This window comes from Lissotriton helveticus, chromosome 9 (assembly GCF_964261635.1).
Source record: "Lissotriton helveticus chromosome 9, aLisHel1.1, whole genome shotgun sequence".
NCBI classification, from domain to species: Eukaryota; Metazoa; Chordata; class Amphibia; order Caudata; family Salamandridae; genus Lissotriton; species Lissotriton helveticus.
In genome coordinates, this window is record NC_136070.1 from 1,093,003,791 (window position 1) to 1,093,030,836 (window position 27,046).

Below are 27,046 nucleotides of genomic sequence, written 5' to 3' on the forward strand. Positions count from 1 at the left end.
AGAACTAACTCTGAACCATATAATTTTGGCGGATGTTGTTTCCATGGATCAAGCTATGTAAGTACCTTGGCTGAACTATCTTAAAAACACCTTTGCATCCCTGGGAAGACCCGAACTTTTTCTGGCACCACTTGGTATTAAGAGAGAGGATATTAAAAGGATTAAGCACAATTTTTTGGAGAGGGCACGCCTAGACAGAGAGGAGAAGGAACTAGCGAAGTCATCAGTAAGAACATACCTAGTGTTAACTACCACCCCCTCTCTGGAACCGTACCTTAAAATTGTCACCAAACCCCAACACAGATTTTTACTGACCAAATTTAGGTTTAATTTGATTCATTATACATTAGGTTGTTACCATTTGTGGGCTAAACCAGAAGATGCCCCCCCTGTGATTGTGATACATTTTCTAATCAAGATACCATGCATTGTATGATGTTTTGTGGGTTTTATGCTACCGAAAGGAAAAAATATCTGAGACCAGTCTTGAGAGAGGCTGGCTTTATTCAAGTCAGGCCCGCACTAATTTATCTCCAGATGCTGGGCAATACTTATACAATCTTTAGCGTTGCAAGCTTCCTAGCGGCGGCATTTAGAAAAAGGAACAAACAAGTTTCACTGAATGTTTTATCCTAATCATGGTATCTTTTTTACTGATTTTTACTGACTTTTACTGATTTAAAATTTATGTATATATGATGTCTAAAAACTTATAAGGGCTCAGCTTTGTTCTTGTACATTATTGAATTGTCGATTTCTAAACATGCTTGTAATTTTATTGCCTTTTATGATTTCTCGAAAATCAAATAAAGTGTATTTTGACTGACTGACTGACTGGGTAGTGATGTGCCCTAGAACGGTATCACGAAACACTAGATTTAGACTATTACAGTTTAACATCCTGCATCGTACATACCAGGCACCAAGTAGTCTGCATAAAATGTTCCCTAGGGTGACTGATGCATACCTCCGGTGCAAAAAGGAGGAGGGGACGGCTGATCTGCTCATCTTTTGGGAGTGCCTGATGCTGCCCCCCTATTTGACTGGGTTTTATGACTACATAGAGAGTGTGATGGATCTGAGGCAAAAGCTGAACCCACAAGTGGTTCTATTGATACTGATGCCTAGACCAAGGGCACATAAAGTGCTTGGCTTTACCCTTGGCAAAAATGCTGATAGTAATGTGCTGGAAAAGTGTGGGAACCCCAACACAGAAAGCATGGGATTAAGAAAGTCAAGGGGTGACAGCTGAGATTGCAAGACTAAGACGCTTGTCAAAAGGGGAGCAGGCCTGGTAAACGTTAGCAGAATGGGACAGTATACCGAATTAAATGTCTAAAGGAAATTATTAGGATAGGCCACCTTGAACTAACTCCCTGGTTTTTGGGGGAGGAACATCCCGGACAAATCTACTGCATGGAATGATGTTTTGGCGGAGGCTCCAGTGGAGTATGGTAGTCCTGCCTGATTGCCATCTTGAAAGGATAAAAGCAATGTGTTATTCTGCCAAAATAACCCCTTTTATCAAGTCTAATAACTCTGTTTAAATATTATTAAGTCCCCCCTACGTAGGCCTTCCTGCCCAAAAGATGGGTGCATGGTATTTAAAAGGAGGACATGTAAAGGTTTAACATTAAACATGTCCTTACAGTGACAAGGCCGAAAAGCTTTTTTTACTTTAGCAAGGTGAGCTGCTCCATAGCAAAGCACTGGGCCACAATGTTAAATCTAATACTGTTGTTTCCACCTAGGAAACCCCTACAAAGTTCATTCTTGGACTTTTAAAAATATTTATTACAAACCCTATTTACTGGTATGGATACATATTGTAGAAAAAGGGGCTTTTAGAAAGTCACCTTATCCCTGCTTAGAGCTTCTAGAAGTAATTTGTATGGCTTTGAACTGTCACCCACGAACTGAAGAGCACCTTGATGAGGTGTAAACTTGCTCCAAGAGCGGAGACAAAGGACTTGGATGTGGGGAGGTGTTCTGATCCACTGGCAGGCTGACCATCTGGATTGTGGACAGAAATTTATTTATCTTCAAAAATGCTTAATCTGCCACAGGCAAATGTTAGCTGACTCTTGGGCAGGGTCCTCTTTTGCCCAGCTAGTCAGACAGGTACCACATCCAGCGGTAGATAGGCTTCTCCCAGATAGGTTTGAAATAACACAATGAAGGGTTACATATTTACCTGACCACACCCCTGAAGCAGCCACAGGAACTCTGCACCCTCTTCAGAATACTAGTGGACCTGTGGGAGACGGTAGAAAGATTGCACCTGCTGTTGAGACCTAGAAGGAGCCCTCTAAGGCTGGACCTGTTCCCACTTGTACCCAGGACAAGAAAGTGGACCCCAAACGTCAATTGGCTTACCTCCTGTTAAACTACAGGTTCACAACAACCTGCTCAAATCCCCTTTTCTGAAGGGCCCAGGTGACCAGTTCCAACTGGCCAATCCTGGGCCCTGCTGGTGGTTTCTCCTGGAGTGAGTCTTGACACACAAGTGCTGTTCTCAAGGCCCTGGGACCCTTGGCAGTGTCAAAGAGTACTCCTGTTAACACCCAGAACAACCTGAGACTTAGAAGCCTTTTGGCTCCAAAGACCCCCAGAGAACGGGACAAACCTGCCAAGTCAGTCCGACGAAGGTGTGTTGCCCCTATGGCAAAGATTTAGTTTGATCCCAATCTGAGCTTTTACATAGCAGCAAATCCATTTCAGTGGGACTTTGCAGGGAAAGCATCCAGCCTCATGGAGCCCTGTTTGGCTACAGCGTGCAACATTGCCCCGCTGGAGGAATCAGAGTCCCAAAATAGTGACTACGTCTGAATGTAGAAACCTTCATTGGGTAATGGTGCCAAAACCATTCCGGCTGGCGAGGAACCTTCCTTGGGCGCAAATATTGAATTTCACCTCGCTGATGGCTATCTGGCCTCATGGTGTAGTGTAGTTCCTATATTCCCAATAGGCTCTGCGCATTGGAATAATATATAATATAGATTTGACGTAGGACTTATGTCTATTAGGTCTCTATCGAATATACTCAACTTAATTGTGAGTGCCAGCTAGCTCAGAGGTCACTAGAAACTTTCTCGAATTCACAAGAAGGGATTCGTTTCTGACAACCGCATAAACATGACAACTTTGTTTCCCCAAGAATAAACGTATCATCAGAGTCGTGGAAACAATAGATATATATTTTACTCAGTCAATCGTGCATGCTTTGTTTCATCAGAGGTTCAGAGAAATAGAGAGACGGGTGTTTTCAATAAAAGGATTTATTGAACAGTCTTCTTTCTCATGCATGCAAGTAAAGCGAACTGCTACAATCGTAATGCAGGCTGCAAAGTATAATGCGTACAGCGAGAATAGTATTATAAAATAATACTGTAAAAGCATTGTATGGTTTCTAAACCATATATAAATACATACATAAATAACAATGGATAAAAGTACTCAACTGGTGCTTCTAAAATACGCCTACCCCAATGTACCTAACCTAAGTCTAGTACGAGGGAAGAAGTAAGTGTGGTGTAGCATAGGTTTAGTTTTCTTTGCCAAGAATCTATCCAAGATTTCTCTTAGGGTCTAATCAGCTCCATACCTTAGTTTAGAATGAAGGAGGTCTGGTATCTCTGTCTCGGGACTCGATTTCCCAACACCCCGCAAGGGGAGCTAAGAAACACTGGAGCTGGATTCTCGGCAGAAGAAGGGTAGCTTCCTGATCAGTGCGTCAGCTGGAGGGTCGGCTTCCTTCAGCACTTGCTGGAGCGAGCTGCGTCGGGCAAGTAGAGAGTCGAACTGCTCCGAACCACTGCGTCTTGCTAGAGCAAGTGAAGGCATAATTATACCTTGAAGGTGCCTAGTTTGACGTAAAGTCGGGCATAATAACGTCAGTAAAGAACCCCAAGGGAATAGTAGTTATTTGTAAACTCCATGAGTTCTTGGACAAATCAATATTCAAGCAAGGGGAAGTCCTGACTGCCTAAGCTGATTTTCCAAGAAATCGTTGTTACGTTTTGGTACGGGTGGAAGTAGCCATGCCTGTATTTGGACTGCATGGGCGATGTCTAAATATGGGTATGATTTCTATGCCTATATTAGGGCAATGTGAATTGTACCTATATAAGGGCATGAATCTGGAAATTTCGCTCGGATCCTAAAACACCATACAACAATGGAACACATCTCGTCACAGCCTGCTACCTTGATCGGATGATAATTTTTTACTTCCATTTCAGACGCCGTCGGAAAACTTCTGGTCGGGACAAACCTAGTTTCCTTATCCGACCTGTGCTCCATTGCAGAGGCCTTAAATAGTGCCTAGGTTCTGGGTCAAGCGCAGCCAGATGACCATGGTTTGACACATGGCTCCTTAGCACACTATTTTTAAATATAATTTCATCTCTGGTTCCCCTTATTGGATGTTAGTCATTTTTTCATTAAATTATTCTCTATTTTTATAAAATGGAGAATGGGCTTTATTGAGGTTTGTTTTCGATCTTAGCTGTTTTTAGGACTTTACACATTTTCTTAAATTAAGCCTGTCTGCTCTGTGCCATAGCTACTAGCTGTTGAGCTCATGTTTAAATGATTGAAATATTTACTTGATTTAACAAGAATAGTGACATTATTGCTTGTGGGGGTCTACCATCCACACTAGCTAATAATTTACTTTCTCACAAGTTCGATGTGTGTAGTCCTCACAATTCGTAGGAGGAAGTATTTAAAAGTACTAGTTAATGAATTTAGGATACGCTCATGTAATTCTGTTCCTCAGTTTGCTCTTAGTGGCAGTTACACAAGATTAATTAAGTTTTGAATTTTTTTGAGGATTTTACCCATGTATCCTTTGCCAATTTATAACGTTGTCCTACATTAATTATATACCAGCTTGATTTTACAGGATGTACGATGTTGCATGTTGAACTGTCATTGTTGTTGTTGATGATGTAATTAATCAGACCCCTACTTAGCTATGTCTCAGCTCCCCAGCTGTCATTTCTTTAGCATATATATTTTTAAGCAATCAAATATTCTGAAGAACATCAAAACTGTTATATAGACCTTTTTATAGTTTTATTACAAATTGGCAGTAATAAGATGAGGGACAGTCTGTGAGTGATGCTGACACAGACAAGGAGAAGGACAGCAGCAGGGTGTAAGTAGAAAGAGAGTGTCCGGCACAAGCAGGAGGGGAGCTGCAAGGTGCTCTTATTTTCACAAGAGTGCCTGGTGGAAGCAGGGAAGATGTGACACAGGACTACTGTGTAGGAGCAAGCAGGAGGACGGCCAGGCATGAGCAGGAACAGAAATGCATGGTGCTTTGAAGCCCATTGAAGTGTCTGCATTGATGTCATTTCTTAAAGGGGTGTGTGCACAGTGTCCAGGCCCCCTTCTAATTTGTGCTACTAATCAACAAAGCAAAGTCAACACCACTAATGTAAACATCTGTGAAATACTATGATGGATTCAAAATGTAAAGGATACACTAGGCACCCAATGTATGCTCGAGGGAGTTCACCCAAACAAGCCAATGGCTGAAGGAGTGAGGCCCAAAGCTCCTCTCTATGTATTGTTCTTCTATTGATGTTGTGTTTACATGAGCTACCCTTGACCCTGTTGTAGGCAGCCTGCTTCCAACACCGCACAGCTCCACCTGTTGTGCCCATGTCCCTTGCTCCTGACTCTCACTGCTGCTGCTAGTTTGAGGCCCTCCTCCACCCGCAGGCTCCCACCTGCGCCTCATCCCCAGTGGCCCAGTGGTGAGCGGTGAGTATCTGTCTTTACCTGTTTTATTCATCTGTCTTCTGTAGTATTCTGTTATGCTGTTGTTTTAAATGCTGTAGTCTGTATTTTCTGCTTTGATTATACTGTTGTCTGTTTTTCAGCTTGTACTCCTTATTGCACTCCCTCTGCCCGTTTTCCCCCTTCCCCCGTAGCCCTCCCAGCGTTTCAGCCTTCGCCTCATGCCGCTGTGTCCCGTGTGGCCCCACCCCCCTCTCTCGCCCATTCGTGCCCGTTCCCGCCTCCCAGCTGCTCCTCCCTCCAACCTCCCCTTCTTATGGCGGCTGCTGTGCGGCCACGCTGCTGGCACGCCGAAGGCGCGCCTTAGGAAAGCCCGTCTGCACCCATCCGTGCCTGGAACGCGGCCAGCACCAGATCCCCTGGCCCCTGCGAGCTCCACGACACCAGACTCCGCTACGACGCCAACACCCTCCACGCACTCAACAATGGCTGATCCACCACCTGCTTCCAGGCCACCCCAAAGCGCACCCATGGACCCTTCACCTGCCGAAACTGCAGCTTCACCAGCCAGCGTGCACCAGCACGCCCTGCCCCTTCCCCCCCTTCAAGGCAGGCCACAACCATCTCACATGCATAAAGCTCCATCCACAGCCACGCCGCCGAACTCTGGGACCTGGTCGACTCATCCTTCCCGGACGTCGCTTTCCTGATGGAGGCCAGGATGAACACCTCATCCGCACCCGACGTTGCCATCCTGGATGGCTACAAGATCACCCGCAGGGACTGCGCCAATAGACCAGGAGGAGGAATTGCCATCAACTACAGAAACACCCTCAGAATCCCGACCAACACCGAAGACACCCTCAGTACCGCCAAACACCTGCACTTCCAGATCCACATCGATCCCAACACCACCCTCAGAGGAACCCTCGTGTACAGACACCCCGGACCCCAGACTCAGTTCAGCGACTCCATCACAGACGTCGTCAGCCCGCACACCTTGGCCTCCACAGACTACATCCTCCTCGGAGACCTGAACTTCTACCTCGAGAACGCCGACGACAGCAACTCCACCACACTACTGGACAACCTCGCCAACCTCGGCCTCAAACAGCTTGTCAAGACACCCACCCACTCCACTGGGCACACGCTCGACCCCATTTTCTCCGCCAGCAGCCACGTCACCTTCAGCCACACCACCGAACTCCATTGGATCGACCACCGCTGCATTCACTTCTCCTTCGAGAAAACCACCGCACACAACCCCCAGCAAAGAGCCCCCCACTGCAGCTGGAACAAGGTCACTGAAGACCAGCTAATCACCACCCTCGCCCTAGACCCACCAACCGACCACACCGACACCAACACAGCCGCAACCTCAGGCAATGGATCAACAACTGTGCCAACACTCTCGCCCCAATCAAGAAACCCTCAAACAGACGCACCGATAGAACGGCCATCTGGTTCACCTCCGACCTCCAGGCATCCAAGCAGACCTGTAGAAGACTAGAGAAGAAATGGCGCCTCGTTCAAACACCGGACAACCATGCAGCCCTCAAGAACGCCAACCGCAGACACCACCAACTCATTCGAACCGCCAAAAGGACCTCCTTCAAAGAACACATCGACAACAACACACACAAAAGCAAAGAACTCTTCAACATCGTGAAGGAACTTGCCAACCCCAGCTCCAGCTCCAACAACATCCTGCCGTCACAAGAACTCTGCGAATCCCTAGCCACCTTCTTCCACCGCAAGATCATAGACATCCACGACAGCTTCAACAACCAGACCCCCCCCAACAGCCATTGACACCCTAGACTCACAGTCCCCAGCCACACCAGCCTCCTGACCTCCTGGGACCACGTCAACGACGAAGACACCATCAAAACCATGAAAACCATCCACTCCGGATCACCGTCAGACCCCTTCCCCCACCACACCTTCAACAAAGCAAGCTCCATCATCGCACCCCAACTCCGAAAGATCTTCAACAGCTCATTCGAGACAGCCACCTTCCCGGAAAGCTGGAAACACGGAGAGATCCACGCCCTACCCAAGAAACCCATGGCAGACTTAAAGGACCTCAAGAACATCTGGCCCATCTCCCTGCTCGCTTTTCCCTGCGAATGTCATTGAGAATATCGTCAACAGACAACTGACCTGCTTCTTTGAAGAGAACAACACCTTGGACTTGTCCCAATCCGGATTCCGTAGCAACCACAGCACCGAAATTGCCCTCATTGCCGCCATCGACGACATCAGGACCCTGCTGGACAGCAGCGAAACCGCGGCCCTCATCCTCCTTGACCTCTCGGCCGCCTTCGACACCATCTGCCACCACACCCTACGCACACGGCTCTACAACACAGGGATCAGCGACAATGCCCTGGACTGGATCTCTTCCTTCCTCACCGACAGAACCCAGAGAGTCCGCCTCCCACCATTCCGATCCGAAGCCACCAAGATCACCTGCGGCGTACCTCAAGGATCATCCCTCAGCCCGACCCTCTTCAACATCTACATGACACTGCTCACCAACATCGTCCGATCACACAACCTCAACATCATCTCATATGTCGACGACACCCAGCTGACCCTCTCCCTCACCGCTAAAAACCAACTCCCATGACGGAATGAAGGCCGTCGCAGACTGGATGAAGAACAGCTGCCTGAAACTGAACTCTGACAAGATGGAAATTCTCATCCTCTGTTCCACCCCCTGCGCCTGGGACGACTCCTGGAAGCAGGCCTCAATGGGAGCTGCGCCGACACCCGCCAACCACGCACACAACCTGGGGTTCATCCTAGACTCATCTCTGTCAATGACCCAGCAGGTCAATGCCGTCTCCTCCTCCTGCTTCAACGTCCTCAGTATGCTTCGCAAGATCGACAGATCGATCCCCACCAGACCAGGAGGACGGTCACCCAGGCCATCGTCACCAGTAGGCTGGACTACAGCAACACCCTCTACGCGGGAACCACGGCCAAAGTCCAGAAGAGGCTTCAACGCATACAGAAAGCCTCCCCACGCCTCATCCTCGACATTCCCTGCCACAGCCTGATCACTGCCCACCTGAGGAACCTTCACTGGCTCCCGGTCAACAAGAGGATCACCTTCCAACTCTTCACAAAGCACTCCACGACGCCAGACCAACATACCTCAACAAACGACTCACCTTCTACACTCCAAACCGCCAGCTTCGCTGACCTCGCCCTCGTCACCGTCACCGTTCCACGCATCCACCGACTGACCACCGTCGGCAGATCCTTCTCTCACCTCGCCACCAAGACATAGAACACCCTCCACATCCACCTACGACAGACCCAGGACCTGCTGACCTTCAGGAGACTTCTCAAGACCTGGTTGTTCGAACAGTAGCAGCTCCCCTCCCCCCACCCAGCGCCTTGAGACCCTCACGGGTCAGTAGCGAGCTCTACAAATGTTTGATTGATTGATTGAGTTGTGACAGACAGTTAAATATGCCTGTAACAGACCTTAGACAGGTCCTTCCTACAACTCAATCCACTAAGTCTCCTGTGTCCTTTTCATTGCAAATCACAAAAAAGAAAGACCCTAGGCAAAACCTATTCTAATGACTGGAATTCAACCATACTCCATACATACTGGTGTCAAAAGATCAGAATACCTCTAATGTAAGTCAAAAATCAAAAACAAAAAGATGCATAATAGGAGAAACTAAAATTCTAATACAAATTTATTGATACAAATAATAAAAACACTGAATTAAAATCGTTCCTATGCAATTGCACATCACTTAATCAATAGAGCAATATGTTGTTCATCAGAGACAAAAAAGTGCATCATATACAAAAACATCAAGAATTATTAATCCGATTAGAATCTAAAAAATGTTGTGTTACATAGATGTCAAATGATGGCACCCTGATAGTTCCTCGGATTTAAAACCAACTAAAGGGCGTCGACGCGTTTTGGTGTTGTAGCTTGATGGGCATCACCTTTATCAAGATGAAAGGGATATGTTGTCTCTTTATTTCTAATACAAAAACTAAAAAACAATAAAAACGAGTATCAATATTTCATCCTATAGAACACATAATTTCTCCTATAATACAATATGGAAAAATAATATTTAACAAATATATATGACAATCATTTTCACCAACAATTAATTCAAGTTTAAACAGTGTACTTTATTTGTCAATCTGAAAGCATGCACAATAATAGTGGAATTTTGACCTAAGACACCTTGTTACAATCAATCAACACCTCCTTCCATTATTTAAAAACAACTCACATACCTATCTCGATCTTTATCTGACAAAATTGCATGCCTAACTGACCACAAGTAAGGACATTATAAGCAATAAAAAAATATAAAGACACATTTTCGTCTCCCTGTCATTAAGGGGCAGTTGCATTCTAATTAACCTTTAGAGTCATCCAAATTTCCACTATACTGTCTTTCGCTTACCAGAATGAAAGTTACATAAACTTGGAGATATCCCCATTCATAATATCATTATGGTATTACTATGCTAAATACAGATATAAGAATATACCTGGGATAAGTTGTTTGAAGAAGAAAAACCTTTCTCTTCTTTTCAGAAAGATGGCTAAAAACGATCTCCTGTTTTGATTCACAGCTGTGAGTTCGGGCCTAACACTATATGTGCGTTACTTATAGTAAATCTATAAAGGAAATAATTAGATCTTAAATACATTTGTTATTTCATCTAAAGAGATGCTTTATACATCAAATAAAGGTGTATTGCATACCTTTATGGATGTACTGCCTAATTCTCGCTTGATCCAATGTTCCACAATGATCATCAATATGTAGATCAGAGAGAGCCTAACCCAAGTAGTTTCGTGACGAAAAAGATACCGAATAAAATGGGGTCTGAATGATTAAGAAGAAAACAGGATAAGTGTTCTTCCTGATGTTTCACTGTATTATCAATATACAAACTGCAATGCGTATTAAAGCCACCTGGTATAAAATTAGGGGGCCAAACGGGAAACAACCGTGTTCTATACGTAGCCTCAAAGACAGGGAAAAAGTATCCAGAAAATCCGCGTTGGCTCCCAGATACGGTGAACCTAACTGCAACCAAATAAAACCGCATAAGTCCAGGGGTCACTCAAACTATCATGAAATTCGACTAAACGCCGACGTGTATGCATACCTGTGTTAAGGCTGATAGAGAGACGGCCATTACGTTCTTCTTCTGGGTTCAGGAAAAAAGAACCCTTTCTTTAGGCGGCTCGTTTTATATCCGCAGTGTGGGGCCGTGATGAATCGCACCTGGAGTACAGGCTTCCCGCGCCCGACCTAAGCAAGATACGTCATGGTGTGCGCCGGAGCGACAATGTTTACCTCCATTTACCGTAATCATTGTGAAAAATGCGCACAAAATTCATGCATGCGTCCAGGGGGTCAAAACTCGGCTATAGTGTATAATATAACCCCGTAAATGTTCACGGCAACATGTCTTGCCGTAATTGGACGATACAAACAATTTATAATTTTATATGCTGATACGACAATACCATAGACATTATATTAGTGCGCAAGTTACTTGTGTATGTATCAGGCTAAGCTTCGAGTTCAAGACTCAAATATAGAATATGACTAAAGTGAATCATTAGTATTCAAACAACTCGACCGATAACTTATTTATTTATGTATTTATTTATGTATTTATTAAGAGTTTTGTATAGCGCGAACAAGACCCTTGGGTATCAGAGCGCTTCACATTACATGATGTAGTTATAGTCCTGCATTGTTGTAGTAACTTTCACAATATTATGAGGCAGGTACATATATGGCACATAGAGTGAAAATATCAATAAAAAATTCTACAAAGAATATCAACATATAGTATGACCAAGGTTTAGTACATAGCAAAATATAATGTGTGACAGAATCAATTGATCCTAAGGGTCTATTTCCTGTGTATGTTTCAGTTCCAGTCATTGAACATGAATTCGGACTTCCCGCGTCTTGTCTATGGAAGGAATTTACTCATTAGGAAAATCTTAGTTTCTCTCTTAAAAGATGCTGTGTCTTCAATCTTTCTAATGTTTGAAGGAAGTGAATTCCAGATTCTAGGGGCTGCTCCTGAGAAAGCTCTGTCGTAAGTTTTCTTCTTCCGGAAGATAGCTGGTCTCAACATCAGCTTTTGTGCTCCTGGCTGGTCTGTTCCCTCCAGATAGTTTAATTTTCTGAGCAAGTTAGCTGGGTGTATTGTGGTGGAGCGCCTTGTGGGTTATGCATGCCATTTTTAGTTGGATTCTGGCTTCGTACGGTAGCCAGTTTAATGCCTTCAAGTGTGGCGATATATGGTCAAATTTCCTTGATGCGGTGATCAGTCTTGCGGCTGCATTGAGACATGCCTTCAGAGGTGCTGTTGAAATTTTTGGTAGCCCTGCTAGCGTCGTACATCCATATTCAATTCTCACGATAACTAGAGACTGAACTGCCAGTTTGAGGTCTGCTTTGGATATGAATGGGTTCACTTTTCTGATGTAGTTCAGATGGTAGCGGGCGCTTTTTGCCATTGAGTTGATATGGGCTTTCATGTTTAGTTTCTCATCTAGAGTGATTCCTAGTGATTTCGCTTAGCCAACTCGGATAGGAGTGCAATTTAATGCTGTGATCATATTGGACCATTCCTTCACTTTGTTTCTTTGGTGGAGATATTAGTAAGAATTCAGTTTTTTGTGTGTTTAGTTTCAGATGGTTGTCAGTTAGCCATTGTAATGCCAATTTTAAGGTCTCATTCATTCTCATGATGTCTTCCCTGGATGTGATCTTGATATAAATCTGGGTATCATCCGCGTACATGTGGTAGGAAATTTTTGACTATCGAAGGATTTCAGTGAGAGGTTCGATGTAAAGGTTGAACAGTGATGGCGATAATGTAGAGCCTTGAGGGACTCCAATTTAGTATATATCCCACATTCTTCAAGTAAATCATGGGATCATAATATTATTCAATGCTATCTACTCTCATTGATCATTGGGTAGATCTCATAAAGAGACAACATTGCTCTGTAAAGTTTGTATAATGTTGGGTCCCTACTTTGGCAATGGCCTCTCCCATTAGATAGTCGTCCGGCCGACTTATCTTTGGTTTTTGCCATCAGTTTTGTTTGGACCTAATATTTTGGGGTTTTATCACCAGATCTTTAATATACTTATTTTAAATATATCTGCTACAAGCAATTCAAGTAAGGAATTGGTGGCATTGTTGCAATTTACAGAGCAATGTTGTCTCTTCATGAGATCTACCCAATGATCAATGAGAGTAGATACCATTGAATAATATTATGATCCCATGCTTTACTTGAAGAATGTGGGATATACTAAATAAGTTATTGGTCGTGTTGTTTGAATACTAATGATTCACTTTAGTCATATACTATATTTGAATCTTGAACTCGAAGCTTAGCCTAATATATACACAAGTAACTTGCGCACTATTTATAATGTCTATAGTATTGTCATATCAGCATAAAAAATTATAAATTGTTTGTATCGTCCAATTACGGCAAGACATGTGCTGTGAACATTTACGGGGTTATATAATACACTATAGCCGAGTTTTGACCCACTGGACGCATGCATGAATACTGTGCGCATTTTTCACAATGATTACGGTAAATGGAAGTAAACATTGTCGCTCCGGCGCACACCATGACGTATCTTGCTTAGATCGGGCGCGGGAAGCCTGTACTCCAGGTGCGATTCATTACGGCCCCACACTGCGGATATAAAACGAGCCGCCTAAAGAAAGGGTTCATTTTTCCTGAACCCACGAGAAGAACGTATTGGCCGTCTCTCTATCAGCCTTAACACAGGTATGCATACACGTCGGCGTTTAGTCGAATTTCATGATAGTTCGAGTGACCCCTGGACTTGTGCGGTTTTATTTGGTTGCAGTTAGGTTCACCGTATCTGGGAACCAACGGGGATTTTCGGGACACCTTTTCCCTGTCTTTGAGGCTACGTATTGAACACGGTTGTTTCCCGTTTGGCCGCCTAATTTTATACCAGGTAGGCTTTAATACGCATTGTAGTTTGTATATTGATAATATAGGGAAACATCAGGAAGAACACTTGTAAATGTAAATGTAAATGTGTTGGACTTGTAAAGCGCACAGCTGCCCGTAAGCGCCCCGGCGCTTGCTTAGGGAACCCGTCCTGGTATTCCCCTGTGAGAAACCCCGGCAGGGTGTCCACAAGGTGAAAGCCAGGCATCCCGCCGCGAGGGGCCGTAGTGGAGATTAAGCAAGCTATTGCCCAGAGTCGCAGAGTGTGACCCCGTGAGTTGAGTAGGCACCAGAGCGAGAATTGTCGAGTCCATGGAATTTTGAGTCCGAGACCCGCAGAGGCAAGGTATCGAACCCTGGTCCACGGTTGATCTCAGCTTCCGGGTCTGCCGCCTCTAACCACTGAGCCACGCTTCTCCACTTATCCTGTTTTCTTCTTAATCATTCAGACCCAATTTTATTCGGTATCTTTTTCGTCACGAAACTACTTGGGTTAGGCTCTCTCTGATCTACATATTGATGATCATTGTGGAACATTGGATCAAGCGAGAACTAGGCAGTAAATCCATAAAGGTATGCAATACACCTTTAATTGATGTATAAAGCATCTCTTTAGATGAAATAACAAATGTATTTAAGATCTAATTATTTCCTTTATAGATTTACTATAAGTAACGCACATATAGAGTTAGGCCCGAATTCATTGTTAGCCATCTTTCTGAAAACTAGAGATAGGTTTTTTTCCTTCAAACAACTTACCCCAAGTATATACTTATATCTGTATTTAGCATAGTAATACCATAATGATATTATTAATGGGGATATCTCCAAGTTTATGTGACTTTCATTCTGGTAAGCGAAAGACAGTATAGTGGAGATTGGGATGACTCTAAAGGTTAATTAGAATGCAACTGCCCCTTAACGACAGGGAGACGAAAATGTGTCTTTATATTTTTTTATTGCTTATAATGTCCTTACTTGTGGTCAGTTAGGCATGCAATTTTGTCAGATAAAGATCGAGATAGGTATGTGAGTTGTTTTCAAATAATGGAAGGAGGTGTTGATTGATTGTAACAAGGTGTCTTAGGTCAAAATTCCACAATAATTGTGCATGCTTTCAGATTGACAAATGAAGTACACTGTTTAAACTTGAATTAATTGTTGGTGAAAATGATTGTCATATATATTTGTTAAATATTATTTTTCCATATTGTATTATAGGAGAAATTATGTGTTCTATAGGATGAAATATTGATACTCGTTTTTATTGGTTTTTAGTTTTTGTATTAGAAATAAAGAGACAACATATCCCTTTCGTCTTGATAAAGGTGATGCCCATCAAGCTACAACACCAAAACGCGTCGACGCCCTTTAGTTGGTTTTAAATCCGAGGAACTATCAGGGTGCCATCATTTGACATCTATGTGACACAACATTTTTTAGATTCTAATCGGATTAATAATTCTTAATGTTTTTGTATATGATGCACTTTTTTTGTCTCTGATCAACAACATATTGCTCTATTGATTAAGTGATGTGCAATTGCATAGGAACGATTTTAATTCAGTGTTTTTATTATTTTTATCAATAAATTTGTATTAGAATTTTAGTTTCTCCTACCAATTTCTGGAGCGATCTAATGGAGGCTGGCTCCAGAAAGGATTCAAGGGCTTTCTGGGCTCTGATTAGAGGCAGGGACAGGCCTGTCGATTCTTTGCTAACATGTAACATCACAGGGGAAGTCTGGTTGGCCCATTTTTCAAAACTCTACTCCAATTCTTTGGGGGCCTTGGGTCCATGTAGGGGCTCTAGTTTTATAGTGCCAGACAATAGCCTTCACCTTGTCCCCACTTTTTCACCTAGGGAGGTTGAAATAGCAATTAGGTGTATCGTCCCCAATAAGGCGGCAGGCCCAGATGGAGTCCCCGGTGACTTGCTTCGAAGCAATGTAGAGGTGTGGAGCTTATACATTGCTAAACTCCTGAACGAGGCACTGGAGGGTGGCGGTTTCCCGGATTCTTGGAGGGGTGCGGAAGTCGTCCCCATTTTTAAAAAAGGCTGCAGGGACGACCCTGCTAACTACCGACCCATAAGTCTGCTTGATTCCACCCAGAAGGTAGCAGGGAAGGTAGTTTTGGGGAGGATTCTGCAGTGGGCTGAGGAAATGCAGGTTTTGTCTGACTTTCAGGCCGGTTTCAGATCCGGAACTGGCACGATTGAGCAGACACTCCGTTTCCTAATGCTTTATTGGAAAGTGGTTAAGCTGGGCAAGGGCAGTCTGTATCTCGCCTTTATCGATTTGCGGACTGCCTTTGACCTAGTTCCACGTAACCAATTGTGGGCTGTACTTGAGGGTATGGGTATGCCCGCGTATTTGTTGGCTCTAACCATCAAATTCCACGAAAGCAATTTCGCCCAAATTAGATGGGGTATGCAGGGCCAAAAAACCTGTCGTATTCCTGTAGACAGGGGTGTCCGTCAGGGGTGTGTGCTAGCTCCCACTCTGTTTTCACTATATCTAAACGGAGTGGTTGAGCACCTCCTCCAACTACCAGCAGATGCTCCCTCCCTGGCGGGCAGGAAGATACCAACACTCCTGTTCGCAGACGATACCCTGCTGATTTCGAAATCCCCAATGGGCCTCCAAACCTTGCTAACAAGGTTCCAGGGCTTTTGTGACGCAAGGGGCTTGGCTATCAACATCAGTAAAACCAAGTTCCTGGTGTTGAATCCCCCCAGGAAGACAGTCCACCCGCCATTTCTGGACTCAGTACCATTAGAAAGGGTTAGGGAATTTGATTACTTAGGAATCCGACTCTGTGATTCCATGAGTTGGAAGGCGCACCACCAAAAAATCATCTTGACACATAGGAGGGTCACGGGCGCCCTTCTAAAAGAACATCGCGCCTCATCCCTTAAACCTATCGGGGTGATACTTGACATCTACAAGGCAAAAGCTGTGAGTGCGGCACTGTATGGGGCTGAGTTATGGGGTACCCAGAAATTTGATACTCTATTCCATCTTGAGAACAAGTTTCACAAAGATCTAATGAGGCTCCCCCATAGCTCTCCCACTCTACCTCTACTACTTGATACAGGAACACGATCCCTAGCCGACCAGGCCAAGTTACGTCCCCTTCTTCTGTGGGCCCGCATATGGAATGTCCCTGAACTTTCAAGTTATGCGGATGCACTAAGCGAACTTCTCTCAACCCCGGGCTGGTGTAAGATCGGTTGGCTCCTAGGAGTAAAGCGCCTTCTTTGCGATTTAGGCCTGGATGACGCTTGGGCCAATAGATCTTCACCACCCAAACAGTTGTTAAAGAAATTATTCTGGATGTGGGTGGATAATGAGAGAGCGAACCACTCGAATCTGTGTAGATCTGCTGTGGAGTTTTTGGTTACCAAATGCCGTCCTTTCAGAGAACCCTACCTCGATGTGATTTTGAACCCAGCAGACAGGGCGTTGCATTTTAAATTCAGGGTTGGGGTCCTGCCTGTAGGCACAAGGACAGCTAAGTGGAAACCACCTTGGCAAACCATAGAAACTTGCCCTTTTTGTGCGAACAGGGATGAATCCATTCCCCATCTGATGTTCGAATGCCCAGCCTATGCTGCTCCTCGCCGCAGATGGTTGAAACCGCTCTGCTCGAGGCTGGGCACTCGGTCACACTTGGAGGCCCTACAGCTGCTAAGATCAGACCCTCACCCATTGCTTGCTTGTGGCCTGGCAAAATTCTTGGGGTGGGCTTGGAGGATAAGAGCCGCGAGGAGAATGATCCTCCAGTAAGGGTGCCAATTTACACTCTATCGGCCCCGCTGCTTATTTGTGTCCCCTTTTCTCTATCTTTTTAAAGATGATAATTATGTGTTTGCATAACTGCTTTTAGATGGATGCTATTTACTATGTTGTATATTTTACATTGTCCTTTTGAGATCTGTCAGTCTTGATGACCAAATTGTATAACTGTTCTCATTTTTATATTGATTTTTTACTGTAATGCTTTTATGAAATGAAATATTTCGAAATAAAGCTATACAACAACAACAACAGTTTCTCCTACTATGCATCTTTTTGTTTTTGATTTTTGACTTACATTAGAGGTATTCTGAACTTTTGACACAAGTATGTATGGAGTGTGTTTGAATTCCAGTCATTAGAATAGGTTTTGCCAAGGTTCTTTCTTTTTTGTTATTTACACTGGTACCCAGTCCCTTGGTTGGTAGGTCACTCCCAACATAATTTTGGTCCTTTTCATTGCACCCGCCAGCCTATGTCACATTGACTTGTGCTCCAAGCAGCAGAGTAAGGAAGAGGTGTTAGGCGCAGTGGCGGCTCCTCCACTGAGGCGGAGGAGTGTTGCCCCACTGCAAAAAGAAAAAAGAAAATTACAATGATGTATTGTTATAGTCATTATATTTAGGTCTCACCTAGGCAGCGCGCATCCGCTACTTTAGGAGTGACCTTTAGAAATCGGTCTGCTCCTTTTCAAGCACACTCATGCTTGTGCTGGCATCCACCTTGCGGGAGCGAGCAGCGGCGCGCGTGCTAATTGAAAACATATGGCCTGCAAGCATTAACATGCCAGTGTGTTTACACCGATGCTTGCAATATTAAAAGTGGCCACATGATGGCATCAGAACATCATGCATTGATCTAGTAAATTCATGGTTTTGCAAGTGGTGAAACTGAGTTCTCCCTCGGACAAACAGCTTTTCAATCAAATGTTAACAATTGAAAACTATGAGGAAGTGGGTCTGTGGCAGGTTTCAGCTACTAGAAAATAACCTGGGGACAGCATAAACATCCTAGCACAAGAATCCTTCGAAGACCTCAAAATGTGTGACAGTAAAATGCATGACAGCTGGATACATTTTGTAGTGAAAGAATTGCACACAATCTTTACCACTTTCCTGTTTTTCCTTATGAGACAGTATGAACAGTTTGTGACCTCTACACTTAAGTAAATACTACAGAGTTAGGGACTTGCTGTAATTAGTCTGCTGTACAGATGTCTTTGGGACTCCCTGAAGACGGGGTCAGGGGTGTGGAAGGTTATAAAATATCTACTTGACAAAGGGATAGAATGTTTAAAAAATCTACTTACAATGAGGTAACAAATTGTACCAGCATTCTCATATCGGACCTCATATCCTCACTGATTACGCAGGGTTTGAATTCTACCAAGGCTCAGATTATGACACATTTCTGACTCTACTCTACTAAAGTGTGAGGATTTGCGTGTATAATATGGTATGGCTGTACAGCTGTAATGAACTCTCAAAAACTGTCTTGGGTCCAGGGAGGCTCATTGGTAAAGCCTTAAGCTCAATGCCTGATAGCTATGGTTTAGAGTAGCAAGGCTAGTGTATAGCATTTACCAGTACCAACTGTGGTGGTTGCTACTAGGTTGTGTCTTATCACAGGATACAAGTCCCATCCGAGACATGTAAATACTTTGTCATCCACTGTGGATATAACAATGGATCGCCACCAGGCATTCCATAATGTTCCTTTGGCATTCTTTGAAGAGGCTATCTGGTGAGTTATGTCACAATACATCACAAGTACCGAGCAGACCTCATCAGAAAAAAATCATTAAGAGGATTTCCAAACTGATTAGGTTTTCTGCCAAACTAAATGACTGTGTTTCAACTTGGTTCATATTTTGTCCCAAAAAAACTTCAGGCCTGAGCAAAGTACTCCATTCCAAGCTCCATCAGATAGGTTAGCAGACTAGAGTGGTCGCCTGCATCAAAATACTACTGATAAATTTACAAGGATAACAGGATGACTGAGCCTGGAGGACATAAAACTAATCAGAGCATGCCCAGAGAAATTTTTTTCATATTAACAATTTAAGACCCACATGAAGGCTATTTGTAACAGGCTGCCAACATCAATTGTCTTCATATTAACCAGAAGCTTAAGGTTTAATTAATGGCAAAAAGGATTGGACCACGAGGAACTCAGAGATCTGGACAATGAGACAGTTAATGCATAATGAGTTGAACAGCTCTGCATGTCTACCAAACTGTCGTACAAATAACATGGCTTGAAGGAGCTCAATGTACATTTCAGGAACTGAACCCTCAGTTTGTATTTTCAAAGCTATTTTTTTTCTTTAGTACATTAAAAATGTTTAATTATTTAATGCAAAATGCTAATGCTTACTTAAAAACAAACATTGATAGAAATCTATAAATATTATAATTCTAATAAATAAAACATGCAAGAATCCTTCATAAAGCCATGAAGGATGGTTCAGCAGAACTAACTTGAAAGCACCCACTGTGATGAGAAAATGAGCTGCTTTGATAAAGCTACTTGCTGTCAGGAACCCTAAGGAGAACTTCCTTGCTGCTAGATCATAGATGGCCAGGCTGTGTCTGCTGCTTAATAACCACAAAGTTATATTTGGTGGCAATGTGGGTTAACATTAAAGGCTGACCCTAATGAAGCAGTCAACTCTCTGAATACAGGTACCTGAGATAGCAAGATGGTCTCTAGAGGACATACTATATGTCTAAACAACATCTGGTGTCCGCCAAAACATCGATCCGTGTTCACAAGGCAGCATAATCTTGGACACATGTTCATAGGCTGAAAATTAGCCACTGAAAGGTGTATACTCCCTTAAGGAAAAGGAAGCATTATAAGTGTTTAGCCATGCAACAGTTGATGTTGTTGCACCAAGGATATTGTGCTGCATAACTAAATACTTATAAGGTACCAAAGGCAAGAACTATTGGCTATGCCAATGCTTGTTTTCCTATTGCATGCAGTCAGTGGCTTGTGTGGAGTGTGGGGCGGGGCTGGCCACAGCACGGGGGAGCGGTTTGCACTCCCCAAAGTGCACATGATCTGTTTGGCCCGCCCTCTTAGGCCGACCAAACAGTACAGTCGCACTTTGCATGTTTTTTACCAGGCTGCATTACACCGCCTGGTGAGGAACATACACAGGCTCCCTGTTCAAATCTGAGCACACAATCACAACGCGGCAATGTGATTGGCTCAATGGAGCCTGTGTTGCCAGGTGCTTCCTGATTGTGACCAGACTGCAGGAAGGAACGGGACGCAGGGGAGGGGGCAGGCATTCTAAGGTAGTTTTTTTTTTTGTTAATTAACCCACCGCCCTACACCCTCCCCCCAACATCCCTCCCTACCTCGTCAGGTAGCAGCCGCTACTGATTAGGCCTGGTTGCTGTTCTTAACAGCGAGCTTAGGAGCCCTCGTCATTTCGTTCCATAAGCATGTCTTTTTTCCTCTCCCGGAGACACCATGACACACAAAGGTGTTTGTACATCTGCCCATGGAACACAAACACAAATTCTTTTTAAATTGGTGTGACCTCTAATCAGTAAAATATATATATATATATATATATATATATATATATATATATATATATATATATATACTAAGAGAATTACATGCCTGTAGTATGCTGTAATGTATTTGTATTTTGTGACGTATTATGCATTTTCCTTTAAATAACTTGTACTCTTTTGAATTGCCTTGTGTTCCATGTTCCATTGTATATTCACTGTTGGGCAGTTTCTTGCTGGCTGCTGAAGTGTATGGACGTGCTCTTTGATTTGGAATAAATCTCCAATTTAACTTAACTTGAATTATTTATTATACAACAACAATACTACCATGCCTCATTCTGGCAAATCGCAAAAGCAAATAAACAACATTTTCCCTCTACTTTGACCGAAATCAACACATTTTGCCATTCGGCCTCCGAGTTGAAATCTACTAAAAACAAACGCTATTGAACGCGGCTGCATAGTATTTCATAAGCTTCATCAATTATCTAAGAATGTGCATGCATATTTGTAATTATATATTTTACACATTTTACATTACGCATCTGCTGTTTTGCGTGATTTCCTGACTGGCATATATCGCTATTCGATTGCACATCTTCAAACCATTAATTAAACTAACAGAAATTAATTGGTATATGGCCACAGCTTCTTAACAGCCAATGGCATAAGCGTTCACTTTTTGTAAGCTGCAATAAAAAGTAAACATTAGTATCAATAAAAACAGTTAAAAAAAAAAGTAAACATTGCTTACCATTAGGGAATGACCCAATGGCGGTCGACGGGACACCCGCATAAATCCCGCGGAAGCCTCCCGCAGGGTAAAATCCTTGCGGGCTCTGTAGTCGTGTTTTGAATGTGTCAAGCGGGAATAACACCAAGTCAACACAAACACCTGCTACGCCTCCTGCCTAAAGAAATAAAAATAGAAGTTGGTCAGTTATCACCAATTTCAATTTGAAAAAAAGGAATATAAAGACAAGTCAAATAATATTATACGTCTTAACATTTGCCACTTGTTGGCTTTCTATTGTAAGGGCTGTATTAGGGATGCATTGTAATAATGGGAGAAAATTGCTGACTACAAGCAACCGTTTTTCTCTCCTTTATAGACCCTTTGTGCTTTCTAAACCTGCAGCTGGTTGAATTATGTGATATACAGAAGTTGCTACGGCAGGGACGGTACAGTTATAAAAAGAAGAGCCATGCATAGCTGTGAAGCATTGACTACGCATTAAATACAGAACAACGTGTACAGCATGTCTGTCCCGAATGTTAATAAAACTTTCCTTCGCATATATAGGTTTTAAAAAGAGACAACCTTTGTTAGAGTTCTCCAGACGGCTGATGCATTTTTTTTTTAAAGGGAGAGATAAGATAACTTTAGGAAAATAATTAAAATAGAATTAATAATTAGAAATCAGTTTAGAGGAGAAAAGAGGGGTAGTAATTGGCGTATGTTCCTCTTTTAAACCTTCAATTTTCGGTTTTGCAGTAGAACAAGGAATATGATATTATAAACAGCTTTAATCCAAAGTGTAGGATAAAAGGAACAATACATTATAGACTTCTCAAATGGCAGAGCGGATCCCAACTGACAGTGCCCTGGATATGGTACAAAAAACTGATATAACTCCCCTTTTAACCAAGAATGGCTGACGTGCAACTTTGGAGTCTCTGTTCAATGAACTACTCCAAGCCATCTCCAGGATTTCCAGATAACTCACTCTTTATCAGACTAGGAAAAATCAGCCAACATTTCCCACAGACAGCATCTATTACTGCAGTGCCCTGCTCTGGTCTCCTCATTTATTGGCAGTAAGCGCTTCCAGATCCGATCAAATATGTATACCTGATCATCGAGTCTGTAAATCAATCGTTCATGCCAGCACCATCAATTCTTTAACTCATTCCTCGTGTGTGGGGGAAGTATGCAAAGTTTGGCAACAGCCACTGATGTCACAGTCCACCGTCTCCAGTGATGATTCTTCATGCTAGGGACACCAGAGACATCATGTGAAAGAGCTAATTGTATTGTGTTTTCAAAATTGTAGCCGTGCTGGGATAGGCTATTGAATCTGCATGGCAGAAGCACACCAGGACTCGGGGATAAATAGTTTGGAGCATTCACTCTGAAACACTAGCTAAAAGAATAAGATCCTCTAACAAATATTTATTTAATGGCTACCCAATCTCCTCCAATGCTGCAAGTTTTAGAACTTCGTCTATGTTTTTTCAAATTTCTTGATGTTTCATAATATCAATAGTCAAAAGTTAATTTAATGTACTGTTTCTGAGTCATTTGAAATTACCTATTGCCCATATCCATGAGGCTTCGAATGGAGGGCATTTTCCAAAGTAAGAGTTAAGATCTGCATAACTGTTTTACAGTTCCAGCATTATTTTTGTAAATTTCGCCTAAACCAGTAATTTTTAGAGCAGTCTAAATATACTAAATAATGCTTTTGTTGCATCCTTCAAGTGTTTAGATCTCTCAGTTATCCATATTAAAGATTGACTCTCAAAACAATTGTAAGCTTTTTATTTATTTTGTGGTGTGCCCTACTGCCCCCTCTTTAAGTGGCTAATTTAATTATCTCAGCCCTCTATATCAATCTATTCCCACACACCTAGACCTCTTAACTGCGTTCAATACAATTTGTCACTGTACCCTAAAATTTACCCTTCTCAACTTTGCTATTACTGACATGTGCTGCTCCTCATATGCATTAGGTTGAACGTTTCTATGTCTTGTGGTGCTTATCGCTCTCACAACCAGTTCCATTACTAGCTGGTGACCCACAAGGGTCAGTTCTCAACCCTCCACTTTTCGCTCCGTATGCTACATCTTTATGCAGATGATACAAATATTTTTTTCTTCATTTTTTCAACTTTTACCCATGACGTTCAAAAATGAATCTATAACTGCCATACTGCTATTTGGCATTGGATGACTGGTTACACGCTTATATTGAACTCCTTCATGTCAGAAATTAATTATCTAGTTACCTGATAAAAGGGCACCTACCTCCCTGGCAATTTCTCATATCATTCTGATGGGATCAACTAGAAACCTTGACAAACCTTTCGAATGTACAGTGAGGATAAAGTTTATCATAACAAATACAATTACTGCAACTAGCTAAACTACTGGAACAGTTCATTAGAAGGTCCCACACTTTGTTCCCCCTAGATAAAGTTTCACTTTTCACCACAGGGTCTCTCTACAGCATCCCTAGATATACACCTACCTCACACTATCATCAACAGGTTGGATGGTTATCTGCCAAAAGCAGGGCCCTCTAGAAACATGCCTTAGGGCGTGATTTAGAGTTTGGCAGATGGGGTAGCTCATCACAAACACGACTGATATCCCATCGGCCTTACTATATACCATTATATCCTTTGGCACTTGTAACATGGTGGACAGTATATCTGTCATGTTTGGGATGTTGTAGCCCATCCACTAAACTCTACATCAGGCCTTTAGCCTTCAAAAGTATGACTGAACTGTCCACAACCAACTACCTTTCCAAAATCCGTGTTAGGTACTGATCTAACCAAACATTAAGCAATCTACGTTCAGCAAACCATAATCTCATAGCCACATCACAATTTCCCGAAGCGGCCTAAAGGATTTGTTCTTGTAACATGCTTATGATGGAACGCACTCCCCACTGACTTGAACTCCATCGACTCTCTCTCCGCTTTTAAGACTCTAAAAAATATATACCTCATCAAACAAGAAGGAAAGGTCCATCATCAATATCCTGTTTTTTATCTTCTGTTGCTTCAGCTATGTTGCCAAGTTAGTCGTGTTCCCATGTAAATAAACACATTTATGTACTTAATGGCTGCAATGTTTTGCATTGTCTCTCACTTATCAAAACCTGTAATAACATCCTGTTAATGCTATCAACCAAAAGGTTTTAAATTCTTTTTAACCACCTTGCTATTATGTACAGCATTCCTTGCTAAAATGCTCTGATTAATACACTATACACAAATATAAATTACATATCTAAGGGATGGCTTTGACCATGCCCAGCAACCAACCACGCTTTGTTTGGCAAAGGCCTAGCATAGTGGAGCTTGACCACCCGCAGCGGATTGGGCGCAGAGATTCTTGCATGTGAACAAAAAAAGTTGAAGTCAAATTTTATTATAACCTTTGTGTTTTTTCAGTGAGTAGGGTCTCACGTGCAGATGGGGTCGGTAATTCCAGTTACCTGCCTCATTGGTTTACCCTGGTACTTGTAACGAGGCACTTGGCTGAAAAAAATGTAAAACATCTTGTTTTCTTCATCTAGTGTTTCTCCCATCTCCAACAGAGCCTTCTTCAATTTAGATGTTTATTAATATACATCTCACACTTGGGTGTAGCTATTGCTTTAAAGAAGTGTGGGTAAGTGTGCAACATGCTATGATATTAAGTGGCACAACTGGAGTTGAAATAGGCTAACAGCAGATTAATATAATCAAAACGCAGGTCATGGTGTGCACGCTCTGTGTCATAGTGAGAGCGTGTGAGAGAGGGAGTGCATGAGAGAGTGTGTGTGTGTGTGTGTGTGTGTGTGTGTGTGTGAGTGTGAGAGTGATTGAGTGTGGGCCCTTCATGCAAATGTGTGTGTCGAAGCATCTGTGTGCTGTGGCCTTTAAGCAATTACGAGAAGTTACCCACAAAGAAAAGAACCAACATAATCGTGTTTTATATTTATTATCCAAGAGGAGCTCAGCTGCTACCTACCAGTGACGCTGTAATCAATAACATAATTTCTCTTTTCATCTATCAAGCGGCTTAGCATGAATTGATTTACGCTTCATGCTCCATCAGCAACCTTATCAGATCAAAATAAAATGGATCAGGTTTAATCTGACCATCCAATAAAACATTAATCAAAAGTCGCTAATTGCATCTTCGGATTCTCAGACTTCATGAATTTAAATCGCCTCCAAGAAAGGACAGCGAAAATGGGAGAATATGCAGCCTCATTGCACGCGCTGGTCTTCAACTGTCGCCTCAAAACACACGTAATCACTGTGTAACAACAGCATGTTGCTGGATGGCTCCCACATCTAAAATATAGCGGAGTGGGAAGAATGCAAAAATGTGGTATGAATGCGTTGGGATCTGAGCAACTCTTACACCACAGTAAAATGGTGGCATGTGAGGATTAAGTCAACAATAGTTTATCTGGATTTATCTGGATAACACATAGCAAAACACTTAGAAGATGCTACAAAAAGAAATGTAAAATTATACTTTAGGTCATTACCTATGCAATTTTCAAACAATTACATACGTTATTTTTGTTATTCTCCAACAAAAGAGAAATTGAGATAACAGGAGTGTACGTTTTCCCCATTGTTCCATCTTTTTATATTCCCAACACCCATAGGTTACACACGGACATCTTCATGATTCCTAGACTTCCAGGCATAAGCTCTTGGCCTCTTTACTCTAACCCTCCTAATCCTAGCTAAATCAAGTTTTTCGGAAGCAAACTGCAATGCATGTTTAACTTTCTGAAAAATGTAGGTTTTTATTTCCACAGGGAGAAAGTTCCATGAGAAGTTCTACTTGTACTTCCAGAGCATCAAAAGCCACAGGAATCTTGCATGAAGAAGTATAATTGCTGGGAATGTGGTTAGGGACTAGTAATAGCAAATACAATATCGCCAACGACGGCTACCTTCTAAAAATAAACAATGGAGTATGCATCCTTGTGCATTACCCACAAACTCTAGTCTTCTCTGCCTCCTTTCTGCTCGTATGCCAACCACAGAGCAATGCTTTCTCAGACGCTCTCCTAGATTCTGTTTCCGACATCAAAAATTGACTACCCAAATCTGTGCATCTTGTGTGACCTCAATCTCTCATTAACAGAGCTGCACTCTACTGCACTGCTCGTCGCTAACTTTGAA

At 42.8% G+C, this 27,046-nt stretch overlaps 1 protein-coding gene across 1 annotated transcript in view; it reads right to left on the minus strand.

Moving 5' to 3' along the window:
* SLC25A26 (solute carrier family 25 member 26) overlaps positions 1 to 27,046 on the minus strand; it is an 875,117-nt gene that overhangs the window by 808,727 nt on the left and 39,344 nt on the right. Inside the window, exon 2 of the mRNA XM_078662304.1 lies at positions 21,876 to 22,032. Coding sequence (XP_078518430.1) covers positions 21,876 to 22,032 — 157 coding nt within the window. The remainder of the gene's footprint in view (positions 1 to 21,875; positions 22,033 to 27,046) is intronic.